This window comes from Megalops cyprinoides, chromosome 6 (genome assembly GCF_013368585.1).
Source record: "Megalops cyprinoides isolate fMegCyp1 chromosome 6, fMegCyp1.pri, whole genome shotgun sequence".
In the NCBI taxonomy this organism is placed as follows: domain Eukaryota; kingdom Metazoa; phylum Chordata; class Actinopteri; order Elopiformes; family Megalopidae; genus Megalops; species Megalops cyprinoides.
The window spans coordinates 31,174,582-31,195,716 of record NC_050588.1 but is presented as its reverse complement, the minus strand read 5'-3'; the positions used below and the strand labels follow the sequence as shown (position 1 = coordinate 31,195,716).

Sequence of the window (21,135 nt, the reverse complement as noted above, 5' to 3'; positions counted from 1 at the left end):
TCCAAAAAATATGTAAACTTCAGAATGGAGAGCCCTAAAATCAGGGCAAACAGTTCTGGCTACGGCGCACCCGAGTGAACTCGAGCGCTTGCCACACATATTGTACAAAACAAGCCAATAGAAATTCCTCGAGACTATAAATGGAATCACAGTGCGCACGATGACATAAAAGGCCTTTCGGCTGCAGAGCCATCCAAAATCACAGTGAGGCACCAGGACGCAGACTGTTCTTCATTATTGCGGAGCGAAGCCTCATAGATAAGCATATCAAACCACGCATATCTCTTAGCTTCATTCCGATAAACCCCCCCCTCAGCTTCCTCTTACCATAAATGAGCCCCCTCACCTCTGCAGGGCTCTTCGACTTCCCCTCTCCTCGCTATGGGTCCGTATTTGCATAATGATTCAGAGCCACGTCTGAGCAAAGTCTTCCCTGAAACCGCCAGCTGAGCCGGGCCCGCCAATCTACAGAACCACTGCTGATGGAGGGCTGAGTCACCAGTAGCTCATTCATTCAGTCATCCTCACTGCTGCCTCACTCCGAGGTCACCAGTAAGGTTACTACATGTGCACCAGGCCAGAAAAAAAAAAAAAAAAAAAAGGTGGCCATTTTGTATACCTCGTAAACAGATACCATACACATACTAGACAAAATGACAAATTATCTTCTCTTTACGCAATGTAGTCTTATTATCTGCTGGTTATGTCAAGCATGAGAGTCAAGGGGTTCATTAAACAGGAATACTGACCATACTGGACAAAACTGCAGTACAAGCAGAAGAAAAGAAACAGTCGAATACTCTGCCCCAGGGCACATTGGAGCACTAGGCCCACATTGAAAGGGTACGGCAAATGTCAGTACAGGGCAGCTCCTGATGTGCCATGGATCTAACGTAGTCAGGGAAGGAAGGAATTTCATCACCAGAGGAGAAACTGAACATTCCGTGCAAATAAATGGGTGTGTAAGACACACTCAATATTAAATGTCTACTTAAAGCTGAGCAATAAAAAAAATTAACATCATTGTGGTTGTGACTTTGGCTACAAACAAAGAGAGAAATCACTGAATTTGAGTCCACTGTATTCATAATCTGTTGTGCTGTCGGTGTACGCCTCCCTCCTGCACACAGAGGTGAGCTGCACGGTACACCGGGGGATCTTCACAGCAAAGGACCACAGGTTCACGTGTCCACGCCCTAAAGCATTCTTAATGTGAAAAAGGACATAAGTGAAGTGTTGTCCGCGTTACCTTTGGGTTTTATTACAATGCCGTTTTTTTTTCTTCAGTACAAGGATCCTGCAATTTACACATTTTGGAGAGGAAAAAAAACATTTTGTTGTCGGTAATTACATATGAAAAATGGCACAGAGAGGGGAGTACACTTTCACGGAAGACACTGAGTCAGTGCTCACTGACATTTAATGAAAATCCACAGGTAAGCAAAATATATATATATATATATTAGTAATGATCCCAAAATAAAGTACAGTACAAGGGGGCAGCAGGACACCCCTTTCCAAAAAAACTGAATAATTTCAAAACTATTTCCGTTAATTCAAAAACAACAAAAAAGTTCTTATTTTATATGTCAGAAATGAAACGCACATATGACCAAAACAGGAAAACAAAATAAAAACAGTCAATACTAAAGAAGAAAAATCCTACCACTGTCTTTGAGACTAATGTGATGTTGTGTGAAGGCAACAGGCGACAGGTTTGGGGTGTAACGGGAATCGTCCTTTTCAGAAATGCTCGTACTACAAGAGATCTGACAAGATTCTTCCTGTAGTAATGATCAGTTTTAGTGGGTGCTCGAGTGAAACACTTTCCCCATTAGTTGAAGACTTCAGGCACCTCCACACGTTATGAAGGTATACATTAAATTATTCTGTCTTTTAGTATCTGCTGTACATCAGTCCACATTTATCTAAACAAAAAACACAAGAGTTTAGGCTGGGTTTTTTTTTTTTTAACTGCATGAAATTAATCTATCACACTGACACCAACTATGCACAAGAAAGCACATACCAATAACCATGATTTTTTCCCATAATTAAAAATAATAATAATATGAAGATTCAGTCAACTGTGCATTGGCAACACATAAGAAACTCCCCTCCCTCTCCCTAGAGGCTTGCAATAAGAAAAATAAAAATAAATAAATATATGAAATAAAACATTAAAATCCTTCTTCACTTTCTTCTCCTTTTCTTCTTTCTGGCTCTTTTTTGTCCTCTGCCAAACCCACAGTCAATATAAAATTACCAAAGCCACAAAGGGAGACGGAGGGGGGGAATCCACATTTTTGAAACATATGTATTTCTAGTTCCTCTTTTGTTCTGTTATTAAAAGCAGAATTTGCGCCAATCACAGGGGAGAACTCCTCCCTCTCTCACAGAGGCATACATACCTCCACACTTCCCCTATCTCTCATGCAAACCACCGTGCACAGAAAACACCAAAACAAAACATTTCAAAACACATGGAAACACACACAAAAAGCATTCTAATTATTAAATTATTCATTTGTATGAATTTCATTTCGGTAGGGGTAACAAGAATTTAGCTCAGTTTACACTTACACTCGACTGTCGCTTTTTCGCACACAATTATTTGCATAAAGCTGTAGATTCAGTACTTGAATGAAGTTTCAGGAACCTGGTTTTTTTTGCATGCTTTCTAAAGCACTTGTAATACAGACAGAGCATGGTTGAAAACATGAGGACTTCTTTCACATCTGCATGAAAAAATTATGTGCCACAAAAATACAATACATTTAAAGGTTGCCTGGATATCTGCCACGCCGTTACATGAGACAGAAATGAAAGGGCAGTAAAAGGCTAAGAGGGTGTAAGGAGCTGTGGATCCTTGAGGAGACTATGGGTTTATATGAGTGCTTGTGTGTGTGTGTGTGTGTGTGGTGCGGGGGGGTGTTTGTGGTTATTCACAGATGACTGCTGCCTCCAAAACAACCAAATCAATTACAATGAATGACTTTACTTGAGAAAAGTCCTTGTTCTCGTCACATTAAACCACACGTTAAAAGGGAGAGTAGAAGACACCACTCGTTCTACATCCCTGAGTGTAAAACAATCTGTAGCTTTTTTTTTTTTTCCTTCAGTAACATTACTGCACCATGAGGTGGAGAGGAATCAAACACGCTGACGTCACTGTGAATAAACAGGTGGATGGCAGCTCTGAAAGGAGGGGTATGGTGGAGCAGGCCGCAGGTGGGCTGCCAGGCCTGCTGTTAGTCCCATCCTGTCTGTGTCTCCTCCTAGTGCCGGCTTAGGGGGCGTAACAGAGTCTCACCCTGCCCCATAAAGTCTGCAACCACTCCCTCGGGGTGGGTCACCACACCCCTGACACACGCACACACACACGCGCACACACACACGCACGCACAGACGCATATACATAGGCACGCACACATAAACGCACACAAACGGCAACTCATCGACTTCACAGAGAGGGTCAGACAATATCGCTACCTGAATTAGCCATTCAGCGTCATTAACACAATGAGAGAGTCTACAGCAGGTAAACCCTGTACAGCATCATGCTGCCGTGCTGGGAGACGGGACCGATCCTGGCATCAGAGCACAGCCTGAGAAATAATTCAGCTTGTTTTCTGTTGCCTGTTTTCCAGTCTTTTCCTCTGGGAGGAGCTGCTGAGTGTCACAGAGCGCTGGTTTCGGCCAGTACCCCCCCTTCCCCTCCCCTCCCCGCCAGTCGTCAGAGGGAGCCGGCGGGGTCGGGCCCAAAGACCCGGTCGAATTCGCTGAGGATGAGCTCCACAGCCTGGTTCTGGTAGACCATGTTGATGGCCATGTTTCCATTGTCCCGCTCTGGCCGCATCAGAGTGGGTCCGAACACGATGCCGATGTTCTGGGTCGTCATGCGGTTTATGTCGGAGTGCTCCATCACTCTGGAGCAAGAACGCGTGAGAAAGACAGAGAGACAGAAAGAGAAAAAGGAGGGTGTTATCCAGTGTGATAGAGCTTTGCCTTGGGATTTGGACTGTCGAAGTTCCAACTATAATTAATCTGTACATATGTGCATGCATATATTAATATGCACATACATACATATATGTTAAAGACAAACACACACAATCCTATTAATTGATTTAATACAGAACATGAACTGCCATTACCCTCCACACAGCTCACATTTACAAGGACAGCAGCAGTTAGGATGTGGATTGCTCTGAGGGTTTGCTGTCTGAATCCAGTATGTGATCGTCCCTCTACACCCTCAGGCAGGGCACTTTATGTGTACTGCTCCAGTGAAAATTCCAGCCACAAATCACAAATCATTTAGATATAAAAGTCAATATGTGTTACTCTCATTATTTTGTAATGACCATTCTTCTCGTTATTGCTTCAAGCTTCGGCACAGCGGAGAAGTCCGCGTCGGCCCGCCCTCAGTGGGTACTCTTGCTGTGACCGTGCGTGTGTGTGTGCGTGTTGTGTGTGCGCGTGCGTGTGTGAGTGTGAGAGTGTGTGTGAGTGTGTGTGCGAGCGCGCATGTTTGTGTGAGTGTGTGTGCGAGCACGCGTGTATGTGTGTGTGTGTGTGTGTGTGCAGGGACGCAGGAAGGGGTTAAAGCCACAGTATGAGGCATTCTTCTAAAAATGCCATTCCCACTGAGCCACAGAGGCAGCCAGCAATTGCTCAAAACTTCCACATTAAAAAAGGAGAGGGGAAAAAAGAAAGGGAAGAAAAAAGAGAGAGAGCGAGAGTGAGGTTCCTGTGGTGGCGGCGGTGGTGCTGGCGTTTGTTCCAGCAGACGAGCCGCAGCTCTCCCATGGGGCCTGCGAGAGAGCGAGGCAGAGGCAGAGAGCGCGAGAGGGAGAGGGGCAGGGGCAGGGGTACAGATGGGAAAATGAAAAACAGAGAGAGGCACGAGGAGAGGGGAGACACACAGGGCCCGCACGCTCTCTCACCCCGAAGGTTTAACACGACTCCGCTCGGAGCTCACGCTGCAGGTCATCCCAATTTAAATTTCCCTCCCTTATTCTTTATTCTCTCAGTCTCCCTTCTTCTCTCACCTGTATGACCTCACACCTCCTCAAGAGTCTCCTTTCTGTCCAAACATGCAGGTTCCATTAATTGGAAAGTGGTATGCCTCCATCTAGTGTCTAAACTTGGTAATGCAGCTGCCATTGCACAAAATAATTGCAATAATTTTCCATTTTACACACTGATCACATAGTATGGGTAGAAAACAAACCCAGCCATATGTTTTAAACATTTTGTATTGATATTAATTATGTAAATACGAAAAAGTCGCTTCCTGTTTGAATAACCTGTGGAAGAGCGACTTGAGTGACTAAATTCTTTTTCAATGCCACAAATAAAAATCAAGTTGACACCCAAACTTGCATCCACTAACTGTCCACAAGGCAAATATTTATTACAAACATATTTTGGATAATTCACATTGTGAATTATCCAAATGCCGAGGCCGCATTTATGTCATACATCACTTATTGTAAGACTTTATCACTGTAGTTGATTCTTAAGCACTATATAGAACAGCCAGCTGCAATTGATACAACAATAATTCAATATATTTTTTCAATCACTGTCAGAACTTTCAGTAAATCTGCTGTCATAAGAAATTACTAATTTTTGTATTTTCTGTACATGAGTCATGTTCTTCTCTGACACAATGTCACTTCCTCTTATTTCAAGATTTTTTCCCTTCAATTCTTTTATTCTTTTCCTCCTTTTTATTTCCTCCTAAAATGTACTTTATTATGCATTTTAAACTGAACTTAAACTGATTTTTTTTATTATTATTAAACCTAACCATGAAACATTAACTCTAAACTTAATATGATTAAACAAGAATATACATTTTTTTGCAGTGTGCTCCCGAACAATTGACTTGTGTAAGGTTAAAACATGTCATCTCCGCTGCTACGACCCACCAGCCTGCCCACAATTTAAAATCAAAATTTTGGGAAAGGAATTTACACACTTCCTATCACACTCCCCACTTACAACAGCCCCCGGTAAGCACATCCATCTCCCTGCTTATAGTGATCATCACTCCAAGCAAAGCCAAAATAATATTCTAGTTTTATTAAGCATACAGCACGTGACCATTGTGATCGATATATGGTGTCCTTTGCACACAAAGTAATCATTGTATGGTGCGAATGCTCTGTGTCAGCATTCCTACCTTTTCAGGTGGCGGAACATGAATCTCATAGTGTCGTGGTTGGGCGGGGGCATGTTGAGGACCAGGCATTTCATTCGGTCCACTTTGTCCAGGTAGTCTGACATCTCTGCAGCACAGGGTGGACAGACACGCAGTCACTTTCATACCCCCTTCCCACCTACCCACCTGGCCTTTCCCCAAGCATCGCTGGATCACTGGATTAACCAGCACCATAACCATTACACCCATCTAATTCCAATGCACTCCACTCACAAAGATCACATCTATCTATAAGGACTTGATTCTTATAAAGCAGTTAAAGGTGGAATTGTAAAAGAATGGATAAATTCCTGCAGGTTACAATTTTTTACATGTTGCCCATTAATACGGCTGGATATTTCATGAGGCAATTCTGGGCTAATTACTTTACCCAAGAGTACAACAGCAGTGTCTCAGCAGGGAATCTAACCAGCAACCATTTTGGTTATGAGTCCTGCTCCTTACCACTATACTATATTGCCACCCATAATTGAGGTTTGTATAAGGTAAATTCTTCAGGCATGGAACAAATTTACTTTATATATAGTATTCATAGTTTTTACAATCCTTTATTAAGGTAAAAACAATAAATATGTGGGTCATTAATTATTCCAAAGTGTCACTGTGGAAACTGCCAGGGCCACACAGCCTAAAATGCAACAGAACAGTCAACGTTCTTCACTAAATTCTTACAGATGGGAGAGCACTGCGCCATCTTTTGACTCCATCATCCTACAACATGTCTGTCAAGCGCTTTTTCTTCTTCTCAAAATTACAAGGCACTTTCCTTATTAGCAAGGTGAAATAACACTGTGGCTCTCCTGCAGTAAGCGCACCAATTTAGCCTTGAAACATCTCAATATGTCTCCGTGTCCCCCTGGTACCCACCAGCTCACAACCCCCTGCTCATTCCCCACTACACTCTAGGGCAGTGTTTCTCAGTCCTACTCCTGGAGGCCCACTGTCCTGCATATCTTCTATCTATCCTTGCTCCAAACACACCTGATTTAAATTAGTGTGCATGCTCTTGATTAAATCAGGTGTGCTCAGCTCAGCTAAAAAGTACCACTGATGAGTTCAGTCAGGTAGGTAGAGCAAGGAAAGATGGAAAACGTGCGGAGCAGGGGGCCCCCCGGAGCGGGATTGAGAATCAGTGCTCTAGGGGTGGGTTTTCTGACAAAATGTATTCAGGATGCACTTTGTAACAGTACAATGGGAAAGAGTGGTGAGGCTCGCACGGTATCCTCCCAATGTGTAAACGAGAGTCACTCACTGACTGTCTCCACGATGTCGGTGAAGAAGCCGTAGGGGACCAGCGGCTCCGGAAGCTCCCGGAAGAAGAGCTTGAGGGCCCCGGTGATGACGTGAATGTCCTCCCACTGGCTGTGATCCAGGTTCAGCTTCTCTTCTGAGACGGTGTGGGAATGAGGGGAAGGCAGGCAGGGGAGAGAGGGCAGAATCAGGGAAGGAGACCAGCAGAGATGAGGGAAAAGGAGTACAAGAGAGCAGGAGAGAACAAAAGAGAAAGGAGAGGAAGGCAATACGGAGCGGCCATGAGAAAGTGGAGTGAGGGAAGGGAAGAGGAGGAGAATAAAGTGGAAGAGGGAAGAGGAGAATAGGAGACACAGATGGAAAGGATGTGGGGTGACAGAAAGTATGAGAGGGTGAGACAAAAACAACCTGTCAATTTCATTTTTTAAAAAACGGAAACATTTTCAAGTTAAGAGACGGGCAACAGCCACATGTGGAGCTGCAACAACAAGGCAGAGTACTATCAGAGAAAGAGAAACTGAAAGAAACGAGTGACACAACACATAGAAAAGCACACAGCCTTCCACAACAGCTCTCAACCTTTCCGAGACCAGCCACACCAAGGAAGCTCCTGCTATTTTCAGGCACACAGTGTTAGGCCATCTGAAGACTCAAGGGTGAATCAAGCTTCATGGCTCCTGTAACTGAACTCTGTGGAGACTGCTAAATTCTAGGTTTATGCAAAAAACATTGCAATTTAACTGATTTCAACTGCCTGTAATACAACAGCTGAATATTTTACAAGGCTCCTGACTGTAGATGCCTCCCCACCTGCAGAAGTTTCAAGTCAACCCTGGTAGAGAATCACTAGCTTAGCAGACATGACTTCCAGTTCAAGACACCAGACACCAGACACCAAAGTGCACGCTGGGCATTGCTGACATTGAAACTGTTAAAGACAACGCTAAACACATGTTAAACGGGAGCTCCTGCAAAACGTAAGCGTCCAAGCAGCCGGCAGACCGAATCCCGTCAGAACGGACGGACAGGGCGGACAACATGAACGTGAGCAGCGTGCGTGGCGGGGGGAGGGGGGGGGGGGGGGGGGGCTCGTGTGCGCGCGAGCGTTCGCGTGTGCAGGTGTGCTGGGCTGCGGACACAGACAGACAGCGTGTTGGGCCTAAGCCGAGTGCTCTCTGGCTCTCTTTTGCCAGTCTGTCTGGCTCTACCTTGCACCAGTTCCTCAGGGAACAGATAGCGTCCATCGGTGCTCACCGCTCTCTCTGAAAGAATCAACAGGTGTTTAGAGGGGCGTCTTCACTCAGCCATTCCCACCCGCGTCCACCAGGTGGGGACAGAGCGCAGCGTGAGACAAAGCTCACGCAAATGCGACCAGCTTCCAGTAATCCCTCTCTCTCTTACCATGGTTCACAACAAAACGCAGCTTCTGAATGACAGCCAGGTTCCCACTGACTCTGTAGATGCCATCCGTCTCCAAGCCTGAAACACACAGACGTCGTCATTTTTTCCAGTCATAAATCATCAGTCATAAATTGCTAAATCACAACCAAACACGTGACATCCCACAATCACAGAAGGCCCGTTGCATGCTACTTCCAGGCCGTGTGCTCAGATCTGATGGATTATTACTTTCTGCGCTTGGGGGACAGAGGCCTGTATGAAAGTGGCTGAGTCACACACGTGATTGTTAAAGCCGATTTGACACGCAGGAATGGCGGCGACAGGCTGACCCACCTCTCCTCTCCACGGCCTCCGTGCACATCCTGACGAAGCGGGGCACCGTGCTCTTCTCCCTCTCGCACAGGATCTCCAGACTGCATCCGAACACCTGGTCTGCGCGTGCAGACAGACAGGGAGACGGAGACAGATGTTCAGACTAATGCTAATCAGAACAGACCTGGAGTTCACCGTGACACATGCAGTTTGCATCATCTGAATGACAGAGTATGGCAGAGTATAGAAAAAGAGAGAACAACCGTACTGGATGTAGGTCTGTGTATGACTCATTTTTGGTAACGTATGCCTATACACAGGGAGACTAGCATCACTTACATTTATTTATTTATTTTAAAATGAATGACCCTTATATGTACAATTCAATATTTTCTGAAACAATTCAGTGCAAGCACTTTGCTCAAAGATACAACAGCTGCTCCTCTTACCTTACATTACAATATTGCCATATAGCAGCTTTTATCCAGAGCAACTTACATAGGTTACAATTTTTACATGTTATCTATTTACACAGCTGGTTACTTACTGAGGCAATTGCTGGTGAAGTACCTTGCCCAAGGGCACAGCAGCAGTGCCCCAGCGGAGAATCGAACTGGCAACCTTCTGGGTACAAGTCCTACTAGTTACCACTATGGTACACCACCACCCCCACTTCCAACTCAAAAATCAAACCCGCAGCTTTCTGGTTGAGGTTAGTAGCCCAGCCGCATATGCATCATGGGTATGTGTATACGGCAGGCCTTACAGAGACACATGTCTATGCGTGCTTGCTGTGCGTGCTTGCTGTCCGCAGCGGCTCACCCTTGATCAGGCCCTTCTCCTGCAGGGCCTGCAGCGGGGGCCTCTTCAGAATGAGCTTCTTCAGCCGGCTCTTCACCCTTTTCCTCTCTGAGTTCTCCAGGTTGGAGCTGGAGCGAGGGACTGCGGGGGGGGGGGGGGGGAAGAAAGGCAGGGGGGTATGAGGAGAGGACCAGGTGTGGTGGTAGGGTGTGCAAGTCAAAAAATGGCGGCTCCGCTCACGTGAAGACTTGCGTCCCAGGGGGTCCTCCTCGTCCCCGCTGTTGTCCAGCATCTCCACGCTGCCCGCCCTCCGCAGAGAGTACAGCAGCACATTGTCCAGGGGGTTCTCACGGTCCTGCAACAGCACGCGCGGGCCTCAATACACAGTCACACACACACTCTTCACATACACGTTCTAACACTCAGTCAGTCACACCCTCATACACCAAAGTTCCCCAAAGCCACAGTCACAACGGCAGAAGGCCTGAGCCTCACCAGTCGTTCGATGACGCTGTGAATGGTGTTGTACCACTCCTTGATCACCGAGTCGGTGTCCGACTGCAGGAGGAACTCGTTGCCCGTCACTGTCCTCAGCTAAAGACATAAAGGGCCACATTCAGAATGAACCTCACAAATTCGAAGGCCTTCAGATACATCCACTCACACATACAGTACAAATGCTAGAAAGAAGAAGGAAGCCAAGCTCATTGCTTTTCAGCCATTTTCTTTAACTTAAAATAAAGTTAACTCAACCATACAGCATCTGTGTGTCAGCAATGTGTTAGCAGATGTGTGAAATGATTTTTTTTTTCCAGAAAAAGTGATCTTCAATTTCACTATACTTTAAATGTATTTGTTCTTAGTTAAGTTTTCTTAACTATTTTCATGATGGCCTTTGTCAACTCAAAAAGACTGGCCACTGAAGTAACTGCGGGGAGTGAATCAATCAAAGTCAAAACATCTACAGAAATGTACTCTCAATGTTAAAGGAATGAACAATAAGCATTCAAGTACTAAATATACCTATATAACATATCCAGAGTGTACTGAACCAAATACAGTGTCATATGAGATAAAAATAACACTGGCTTGTTTGGTGCACCCAGAAGAGAAGGAAATTCTTGAGAAATGTTTTGTAATGGCTTATATTGCCTCACATAAAGAGGATTGCATAAGTTTCCAGCTCCTGCATGATTGCCTTTAGAATGAAAAACTAATAGAACGCAGAACAGTGTGACAAAGTTCCTTGTAGCAAAATTAGATTAAAAGAAAACAAAAATTTAAATGACATGACAGCCCACTGCATTAAGTTTAATATTGTGTGAAATGTCTCAGTTAAAATGTTTAAGTCTAAGCGTAAATGCTTTCACGTTTCTTTGGCTGTACAGGTCTGTACTTGTCCATGTCCTCTCACCCTGAATACGTTCTTCTTGCTGGACAGTTCATTGGCCCAGTGCAGCTGAGCACCCCGCAGGTCCACGCTGCTTTCTGGCTTGCTGTTTCCCGGCTTCTGCTCGACAGACACCACAAACGTCAGGTCATTTCTGTCACTGTACTTTGTTAATCTACTCTATCCTGTTCACAGCATAATCTATTATTTTAAATGGAACATTATTATCGTTCTGCCAAGGTAAACTAGAACGACTAAAACACCTGTCCGTGAACAGGATAATTGAAAATGTTATGGACAGATTTGAAATGACGTCTGCTGGGATTATTGCCCTCGGGACAAGAAGAAATTACTAGAAGGCTGTTACATACTGCACTGCACTTCACAGACAGGCAATCTCATCAGAACCAAAAGGAGGGGAGTTTTCATAGGAAGCAGAAATTTAGCTACGTCAGCAGGTGAGTGTCATAGTTCCTTTAAAGGTGGTGGTGGTAGGCCCTCTTGTGAATGCCACTAGTTTAGGTGGTATGTTTACTAAATAACATAATTGATAACAATATAAAGAAACACTTTTCATATGTTTTGTCATTGTACTGGACAATCTAATTTAACAGCAGCTTTAACATTTGGCTTGAGAAAATGTAAATGTCACAATGTCATGCTATATAATTATCCATATAGCCTTACCCAGCTGGAGGGTGTCTGTGCCTTGGGGTCCTTAAAGAACACAAGGCTGTTCCCTACCAGCACCACCCAGGATGGGTTCCAGTTCTTTCTGCAACACACACACACACACAGATACACATACTGTCAAAATGCAAAGATGCAGGCACGCACTAATGTGCCAAGACGCCAACCCACAGCAAAGACATACGTCTGCATAAGTATACTGGTGCACTACCACTTACCAACTGTACCGATACAGCGGCATGCTACACTAATACGCAGACGGTACCAATGTTAGCTTTACAGCTTACAGTGCATCCAGTGTTAGGAACAAAGCCAGTTGACAGGGATAACAGCAGACAGAAGAAAGCAGCAGGGCAATGAGCGTCCCCTTAACTCTTCATAAGAGCAGATGCTGACTGTCAGGCACTGAAAGGTCAGTTACCTCAGCTTCCTGCCCCCTTCTGCAATCTTTGTCTTATTCAGCAGCCCAGCCTTCTCAAGCTCCTGCAGAAACAAGGTCAAGCATATATTCTCAGAAGTGGGTTACACTGCTGTAGTGGTACCATGGCAATAATGACGAGAACATTCCATCGTCATCACATGTCAGGGTAGAGCAGGTGTGGGGATCAACATTGGTATGTGAAACAAACAGAAACGTCCAGATTAACATGTGGCCATGCAGTGCAGCATTGTGGTAAGGAGCAGGACTAAGATTTGTTCCTTGCCTGAAGAATTTACCTTATACAAACCTCAATTACAGGTGGCAGTATAGTATAGTGGTAAGGAGCAGGACTCATAACCAAAATGGTTGCTGGTTCAAATCCCCACTGGGGTACTGCTGCTGTACCCTTGACCAAGGTACTTAACCAAGAATTGCGTCAATAAATATCCAGCTGTATAAATGGGTAACATGTAAAAAACTGTAATCTATTTAAGTCACTCTGGATAAGAGCGTCTGCTAAATGCCAATAATGTAATCATATAAATGTAACGGCTGTGGAACTGTGGGGCGTGTGTGTGTGTGTGTGTGCTCGCGCACTCGTGAGAGGTGACAGGATCTCACCGGGGTGGAGCTCTCGGAGTCTGGGGAGCTGACAGGGGAGGGGAGATCCATGCCTGCGTTAGTCAGATGGCAGGAGCGGTCCCTGCACTGCCGGGAGGGAGAGACGGGGACATGCAGCGTGTTAAAATCTGCACGGAGAACGTGCGGCGGGGGCGCTGTGAGGGCGTTACGCGCGCACTGAGGATGCTCGGGGGCACGGTTACCTGGGAGTCAGGCAGGATCATGGAGTGGGAGAGGCTGAGCAGGGCGGGGCTGTGGACCTGGGCGTGGCTCGCACTGCTCAGCGCGTCCGAGGAGGCGGCACGCTGCATGCTCTGCGGGGCAAAGACAGGGGGGGCACAGAACAGACCCAATCAGAGCTGCATCACAGCAAGGCCAGTTACATCCAACAACAGAGCACCGTTTCACCAAAGCAAAGACTGCAGCAACAATACCACGTCACTGCTCTGACAGCGAGAGCAGATGGCCAGGGTGTGGCCCGGCCCCGGCAGGGACACCAACCAGTGACCTCTGCAGCCACACGGCACTCGACCGCGGCCAGGATTCATTCAGCTGACCATGCCAAAATGATCTGGTCTCTGGCTCCAAGCACTGAGCTCACAGTCACTAACCAACCCCAAGCAGTGACATCACTCTTCTGAATCTGACCCAGTGGTTAACCAGTTTATTTCCTGTTTCATTGTACCATTTTGGCCATGTGCTTCACTGACCTCCCACCATTAAACTTTACAACCTAAGTTTGTTTTTCTTAGAGCAGATTCTAACACTGGTACTTACATCACAAGCTCTGTTTTTGCTCTGCCTTCCCACAGTGCAAAGCTTTCATAATTCGCCATTTGGTGATGTGATTTAACACATTCACTCAGTTATGTTTAAGGAATATGTGCTGAGCTTCCTGATGTAGTAAAAATCATCATTTCCACTTTGGTTGCTTCATTTCCTCTCACCAGACTGCTGCACAATCCGGTGACCTACTATAATACACTAAGCCACATACTCTACAAGTACTTCATCATTTAATAAGGCAAAACTGTTAATAATCCCAGCATTAATAGGGAAGGCAAGCTCCACGCGTCATCCTGCTCACTGCGTGTTTAAAGGTGGATATTCTGCGATAAAGCGCAGAGCATGGGGCCTTCGGGTGAGCAGCATACCTGTCTTATCTCCCAGCCACTGTCTGCATCTTGCGAGCGGTAGATGAAGTCAGGGGAGAGCTGAAAAACAGAGAGCCACACACATACGTCTCAGTGGATCTTAAACACACAGGTGTGTATGGGGCACCCCACAGAAATGCATCAAATCGCATCACTGCTAAGTAAACTAAAAAAAAAAAAAAAAAAGGTCATGCCTACATATTTATTCACTACATGTTCTTATTGATGCCAACCAACAAAAAAGTAACCTTTTGTTACTTTTGAAATGTGTTTTGCTAAGTTCGCTAAGTAAATGTTAGTATTGCATTTATTTAAGACTAAGCTCACTATCTCTATACCCAGCTCCTCAACTTTTTCTTAGAATGAAAGCCATTTATTGATCTTTGTGGGGGGTTTTCTGTTCATAAAATGATTTGGATGATTCATTGTGATTTCATTAGACAAAGAACCTGGTATGCTCCTTTTCTGGTTTCATTAACAAAAAAAACTCCAAAAATGCTGTCCTGACATTTCACCGTCATTTCTGAAGCACATTTGGTGATAGACTACAGATAAAATGTGCCCCAAGCCACATCCTTAAACATGAACAGAACGTTTGCACAGAAAGGGTTTTCCCAGGAGCCACACGATGACGATGCTTTTGTTCCCTTGTTCATGAAATGGAAATGTCTGACAATCCCAGGTTACATTATGTGTGTGTGTGTGTCATTACCACAATGTGTATTACAGTAAAAGACATTAAAAACAATTGTCCACATGCAGCACCAGTCAAAAATTTGGACACATGTATCTTTTGTTATTTTTACTACTTTCCAACGAACAAATCAAAAATCTTATATTTTAGATTCTTCAAAATAGCCAACATTTTTTGGGAAAGAAATTCATGCACAGGCATCAACTTTACTCTTTATATATATATGTCTAAGAAACAAATTTCGAGCATTTAAGCATAATTCTTTAGATAAAAATGTCTTTGAATGCATATTTCCCATTATCTTAATCAGGTGTGACCTTTTGACTGGCACTGTAGTGCACTTCGTCAAAGTGCAGAGAGCTAAGCATATGCAAACCTTAACTTTTTGAAACACTCCAAAATCAATGAATCATTTTCAGTATCTCAACATTGAATTCACTACTGTAATGGCTTGTTTTGTTGTGGCAGTGACAGATATTTTGCAGCTGTAAGTTTGAATATGTAGTTTCACTGAAAGACAGCCTCCTCCATGTCCTGAAGATATGTTTTTTGGTGGCGTGACAAAGGTGAGAATATTCACAGCAGAGCAGATTCACAGCATACCTTGATGATTAATTCACTTGACTTTCATGTAATCCCATTGTTAGATAAGAATATATTCCCTTCTACTTTAATAACCTGGTCAAGTGAATGACAATTTAAAAAAAGGAGTTAGACCTATCAAGCAGAACTCAGCTAAATAATTGCACCCAACTTCCTCCACCCATCCCCCCTGTAAATCATGCTAAAAAGCTGCCATCCAACCTCACCGCTGGTAGAGCAGGACTTGCTAAGAGTGCTGTCACCATGGTAACCACACCACCACATCCACCACCCATACCACATCAGTCCTGTCCTAACAGGAACTCACCTCCTCTCTCTCTTTCCCTCTCTCTCTCTCTCTTTCCCCCACCCACAGACAAACACACACCCACACAGACACACACATACACACTTCCTCTCAATGCAATGACAGGGAAGACACAATGCTGACCACCATTTAGTAATAATGTGGCATGAAAATGTTGAGACAAAACAAGTCACACCCATTCCCTACCCCCCCTCGTCCTCACCCTGGTAAACAGGTTTCCGTCCGCCCCAGACTTAGCACGGTTAAAAAAGGTTCGTTTCTGTAGGAAATGCTCAAACTGAAACCATTTAATTCTCCAGGACAGAGAGAAGGAAATTGTTGCAATCTTTTTTTGAAGACAAAAATGAGGAAGATGACTGGGTGACCTTCATCAGCCCTTCATCTGACACCAGTCAGCCCTTCATGTTCTCTGTGGGGTGACATGAGGGAAGCCACAAACTGGCAAATAAACCAACTGACTTTCCTAACCTTACAAGCCACCACCTTCACTCCAGACCACATTTATTTTTACTTTTTGTTTATGCTCAATTCAAACTCAAACATGCATATCTATCTAGAACCTATAATTAATTTCATTTTTTCTGTAAAAAGAAAAAAGTCATTGAGTATTTGAAAATGAATCTCAAATGTATAAATGCAAGAGAATGAGAATTGTCTTTCAGCACACTTCCAGCTTGCTTTTAGTAAAAGCCCTGCATATGAATCAATGCACTTTTCAACAACACATACTAACATGTACAGTATGTAACATCTTATTTGTTTCCAAAAAGGGAGGACGCCGTTTCTACAATCATATCTACTGCTGAATCTTGTAAGTCTCTGCTTACACAAATATCCTCAGTAAAGGTAATTTCTATTTTCATGTTGTTAATGATTTTGTCTGATAAAATTACAAGGGACTGAGGTGAGAGGAACTCATGGCCATACACTCTCACTCTGATACAACTTATAGGTACTTATGAACAAATACTGACATACTTACCGTGACACACTGAAACATACTGTCACACACAAGCAGATACTTTAGGTCCTACACATTGACACACATTCTTACACATGTACTCATACCAATATCACCGAATATCACAATCTCACGCAAGCTCCTACACATTAACGCACACATTTTTCAACATAAATACATATGCTCAAGCAAATACTACACATTCTCATACACTGACATCATATCACACACTGGCACACGCTCCCCCATGGGGACACTGACATTCTGATACACTGACACACTCTCACGTGGCTTTTTATACAGACATAGGTACTGAGTACTCATATCACTGACACACATAATGTATGTAGTCTGAGACAATGACTTTTCACAGAGACTTTAATCAACCCCCATACACTCTCCAGAATTTTCACACTTTCTCTGCCCCCTCTCTTTCTAACCATCACACCAGATGACACAATACATGTACATATGTACACATGTGTACATATTTTCCAACTCTTACACGAACAGAAACAGCCTTACACACACACACACACACACACACACACACACACACACACACAAACACAGGCTCGCACAGAACTTACAGTGCAATAGCTCATCTGCTCCTACAGCCAGATAGCGGTCAGGAGAACGCAATGAGCTGGTTAGCTAATCCATGTGAGAATTTAACTGTGCATTTCTGCGTAAGGACAGAGGAATGGAGCACACACGCTCACATATACGAACACACACTGGTTAAGACTCCAGCCCATAGTCTCTCTCACTCTCTCCCCACTGCCCTCATTGTCACCGTTCACTTCCCCATTCTAAGCGGAAGATTGCTCTATCAGTGTATAACATCACCCTTTCACTCTGCAGAAGGAGGAAGCTGAGCTTCATGACTTGGCTAACAGAGTATTAGCTTTGTTTTTAACTTGCAGCGACAAAGAGCTGATAAGTGATTATAATGGCAAGAGATGAAAGAATTGTTCTAGCAGCGATACTGCTACTGTAACAGGATAAAAACCAAGGGAAAGTTTTTGGTTAGACGTACCAGGCGTTTAAAAATAAGCCCCCTTTCAAGCATTCAATCTGCTGTTGGCTTTGCATACCCCACTAAACGCTGCAACAAGAGATTTAAGATGCTTGACTTTTAACTGTGCTGTGAGATAAAAACTGTTTTCATGGTCCAGTAAGAAACCCATGTTAAAGAAGGCATCCGAAGGCTCGCGGCTTTGGCGACACATGTTCCATTCCACGGCTGACGTGGAATTAGATGTGAAGTGGGCTGAGAGGTATGGGGCATAAGTCGGCCTGCTCCGAGGCCCCTCTCACAAAGCCACAAGTGTTGGGGGGGCCAGGCTTGTACCGCATTAGATCAGGAGGCATTACCTCCTTACTGTTACCGGGATTAGCCGAACAAAACGCCATTTCAGGAGAAGAAATAAATAATGGAAACAACTAGAAGGCCATAATCCCCTTTTTAATTTGGCTCCAAGCTTCACCTCTAATCTGGAACATGAGGGAGACCCTCTGTGGGCCTTGGCTGCGTGCCACCACACGAGCACAGAGACACAGAGAGATATAGATGGATAGAGAGAGAAAGAAAGAGAGAGAGAGAGAGATAGAGATCCACCTATAAATAACCACACGGCCCTCAGGGTATATACTTAATTCTCAACAAATCTGTCCATCTACCGACCAACAGCACACATAAATCCACCCATCTACGTCAGCCTGTTGTTATGAGAGACGCACTCCTTACACTAGCCGAGCAGAGTGAATTAATTCATGATGAGAGAGAAAACAAAAAGATGTGCCACCTCAAACAAAGCCTGTGGGCCTCTTGGAAGGCACAGCTGCTTGATTCTGTAGTCAAGCCGGAGTTGCGCCGGAAACATCCATTGGAGCGCTTTCAAAAAGTTGTACCAATATACTACTGCATTTAATTATTCATGTATTAATGAAAGAACCCTTAACGCAGAGTATCATTTAGCTTTTAATCACAGATTCTGCCTGTAGACTGAACTTTTGAAATGAGTCAAAATGGTCTATTTATCCCCAGTTCAAAATAAGTACTACTTTGTGTTTTAATGTGTAAAACCCTTTATCCAAGGGTAAATATTATGATAGTATGTATAATGCATAATTATGGAGCATATTTTAAGACTTCTCTTGATCATGCACAGTTATACCGGCATAGTTGTTCAGCATGTATGCAGTGAAATAAGCTCAGAGAATGGTGCACATCCTGTGTGCTCTTTACAGGCAGCACAGTCAAGAGGAGAAAATGCAGAAAGACAGGGGACTTCATTTGCATTCTGATAAGGAAGAGCAAAGTGAGAAGAGCTGGGTAGGACTTATTGTACATGACACTGCATTTCCTCATACATAGACACACACTCCCTCTCTTTCTCTCTCGCTCTCTCACACACACCCACACACACACACACACACACAGCTGTACCCTGTGTATGTTGCCATTCCCTGAGTCTGGGCTGAGTACTGACAGGTGGTTGGCGTCCCGGGGGAACGTTCCTGCTTGCACCGCATTGACCTGAGACAGACAGAGCAAGACGTTACCATCCATTACTCAGATTACTCGCCCAGCAGGGAGATACATCTAAGAAGAAAAGAACTATTTTGTACATAAGATGTTTAGACTTTAATTCAGGTGCCATGGAGGAGAAGAAAGATCCAGATAGAGCCCGCTGTGGCTGTCTGGCAGTGGGGAGGCTAGTGTTAACCCCTGGCGCTGCCCAAAACGGTAAAGGCGGTGTGCCGTTACTGTGTGCACTTGGGTATGTCTCCGTGCCGCGTGTCAGTTACCCGGTTTGTGGTGCGGTCACGCGCCCGCCGGGGCGGCTTCCAGGAGCGCTCCTGCGTTACACTGTTGACGTAGAAGCAGCGCCCCGTGGCCGGGTCCAGGTGCTGCTCCCACAGGTCCAGAACCTGCAGGGGCCGCTGTCCCGGGGCGGGGCTGGGCGGCTCGGGCTGGTGCCGCTTCACCTCCTGCAGGCTGTTGTAGAGCGGGGACTCCCGCAGGGAGTGCTGAGGAATGTAGGACTGCGCGGTCAGCTGGGAGACAGAGGAAGCAAGGTTACCGACTGTAACACAGAGTCAGCAGCTGGGCTACACTCAGAGACAGAAACGGGGTCACACTGTGTGAAGTACAGAGACAAAACTGGGATAAACTCAGTGAAATACAGAGGAAGAAGCAGAGCTATATCGGTGAAGTACAGACAAAAACAGGGATAAACTCAGTGAAATACAGAGACAAAACAGGGCTATAGCCAGAGAAATACAGACAGAAACAGGGTTACACTCAGTAAAATACACAGACTACCACTGCACCGGGGCTCCGATGCATGTCTACATCTATAGACAGACTGAAAAATCCTATTTTTCCCTACTCTGCCTCATTACGGATCACATAGGTCTTCTGTAATATTAAACTAAATATTTACTTTGATTAGAGCTCAGACTAAATTTAGACAAAAACTAAAGTTGAAAGTGGATGAGCAGCTGAGTTTCTGATCTTTCTGGTAGGGACATGTACTTCACCAGTGGTTGTAACTTGTCAAAAGTATGTGGCAGTTGACCTGCAAGATGGCATGCAGCATTGCACAATATGAGCTGAGAGATACGCACAACCACACATTGAGCATGCAAATGTGAGGCTTTGCAAGTGCTACATTTCATTACATGTCAGTTCTGCATAGCTTTTTTACTAAAAATTGAGTTTGTAACAAAGTTTTAAGCCTGATGACTATGCATTACACTGTGTGTGCGCGCGTGTGCATGTGTATGTGCGGGTGTGAGAAAGAGAGAGAGAGCAAGAGAGAGAGAGAGAGAGAGAGAGAGAGAGAAAGAGAGAGAGAGAGAGGAGGGACCTGAAACAACTTCACACAGAGAGGATGAAGCTGAGGCAGAGGACATTACTGTGGCAGAATCCTCACAACACTGAGGAAGAAATCAGTACAAACCAGACAGAAAACAGATACACCCAATCAGAACCTACAGGGAAGGAACTGCTTACTGATAGGAGGAGCAGCTTTGGAATTTAAAATATGAAATTAACATTTTTTAAGAATTCTAGAAATACAAAGGTCTTTCAAAAATGTATAAATTCTATTGTGATATACAGACAGAGTCACAAGACACACCGATAAATCCGTTTTTCATGAAGCACGGTGTTGGGCACATGCATGTGCTTATCCGAGTTATGTAATGAACTCAATTCTGCTAATGACAGTGGGACCCTGCATCATGTGCAACCCTGGACAGCAGTGCCGAAAGTGGCCACCAGGGG

The 21,135-nt window shown here is 44.6% G+C and overlaps 1 protein-coding gene across 3 annotated transcripts in view; it reads right to left on the bottom strand.

Annotated features, from left to right (window-relative positions):
• Nucleotides 1-2,209: 2,209 nt before the first annotated feature.
• arhgap9 (Rho GTPase activating protein 9) overlaps nt 2,210-21,135 on the bottom strand; it is a 32,659-nt gene continuing 13,733 nt past the window's right edge. For 2 of the 3 annotated variants that reach the window (XM_036531679.1, XM_036531680.1), the window contains 17 exons: nt 19,653-19,901; nt 19,291-19,380; nt 14,274-14,333; nt 13,323-13,433; nt 13,120-13,206; nt 12,499-12,560; nt 12,075-12,162; nt 11,412-11,507; nt 10,493-10,591; nt 10,238-10,352; nt 10,019-10,138; nt 9,218-9,316; nt 8,885-8,962; nt 8,692-8,745; nt 7,485-7,619; nt 6,194-6,299; nt 2,210-3,929 (listed from right to left, as the gene is read on the bottom strand). In XM_036531679.1, coding sequence (XP_036387572.1) covers nt 3,737-3,929; nt 6,194-6,299; nt 7,485-7,619; nt 8,692-8,745; nt 8,885-8,962; nt 9,218-9,316; nt 10,019-10,138; nt 10,238-10,352; nt 10,493-10,591; nt 11,412-11,507; nt 12,075-12,162; nt 12,499-12,560; nt 13,120-13,206; nt 13,323-13,433; nt 14,274-14,333; nt 19,291-19,380; nt 19,653-19,901 — 1,842 coding nt within the window. In that variant the 3' untranslated portion in view covers nt 2,210-3,736. The remainder of the gene's footprint in view (nt 3,930-6,193; nt 6,300-7,484; nt 7,620-8,691; nt 8,746-8,884; nt 8,963-9,217; nt 9,317-10,018; nt 10,139-10,237; nt 10,353-10,492; nt 10,592-11,411; nt 11,508-12,074; nt 12,163-12,498; nt 12,561-13,119; nt 13,207-13,322; nt 13,434-14,273; nt 14,334-19,290; nt 19,381-19,652; nt 19,902-21,135) is intronic. The other variant, XM_036531682.1, reaches the window with a different exon arrangement.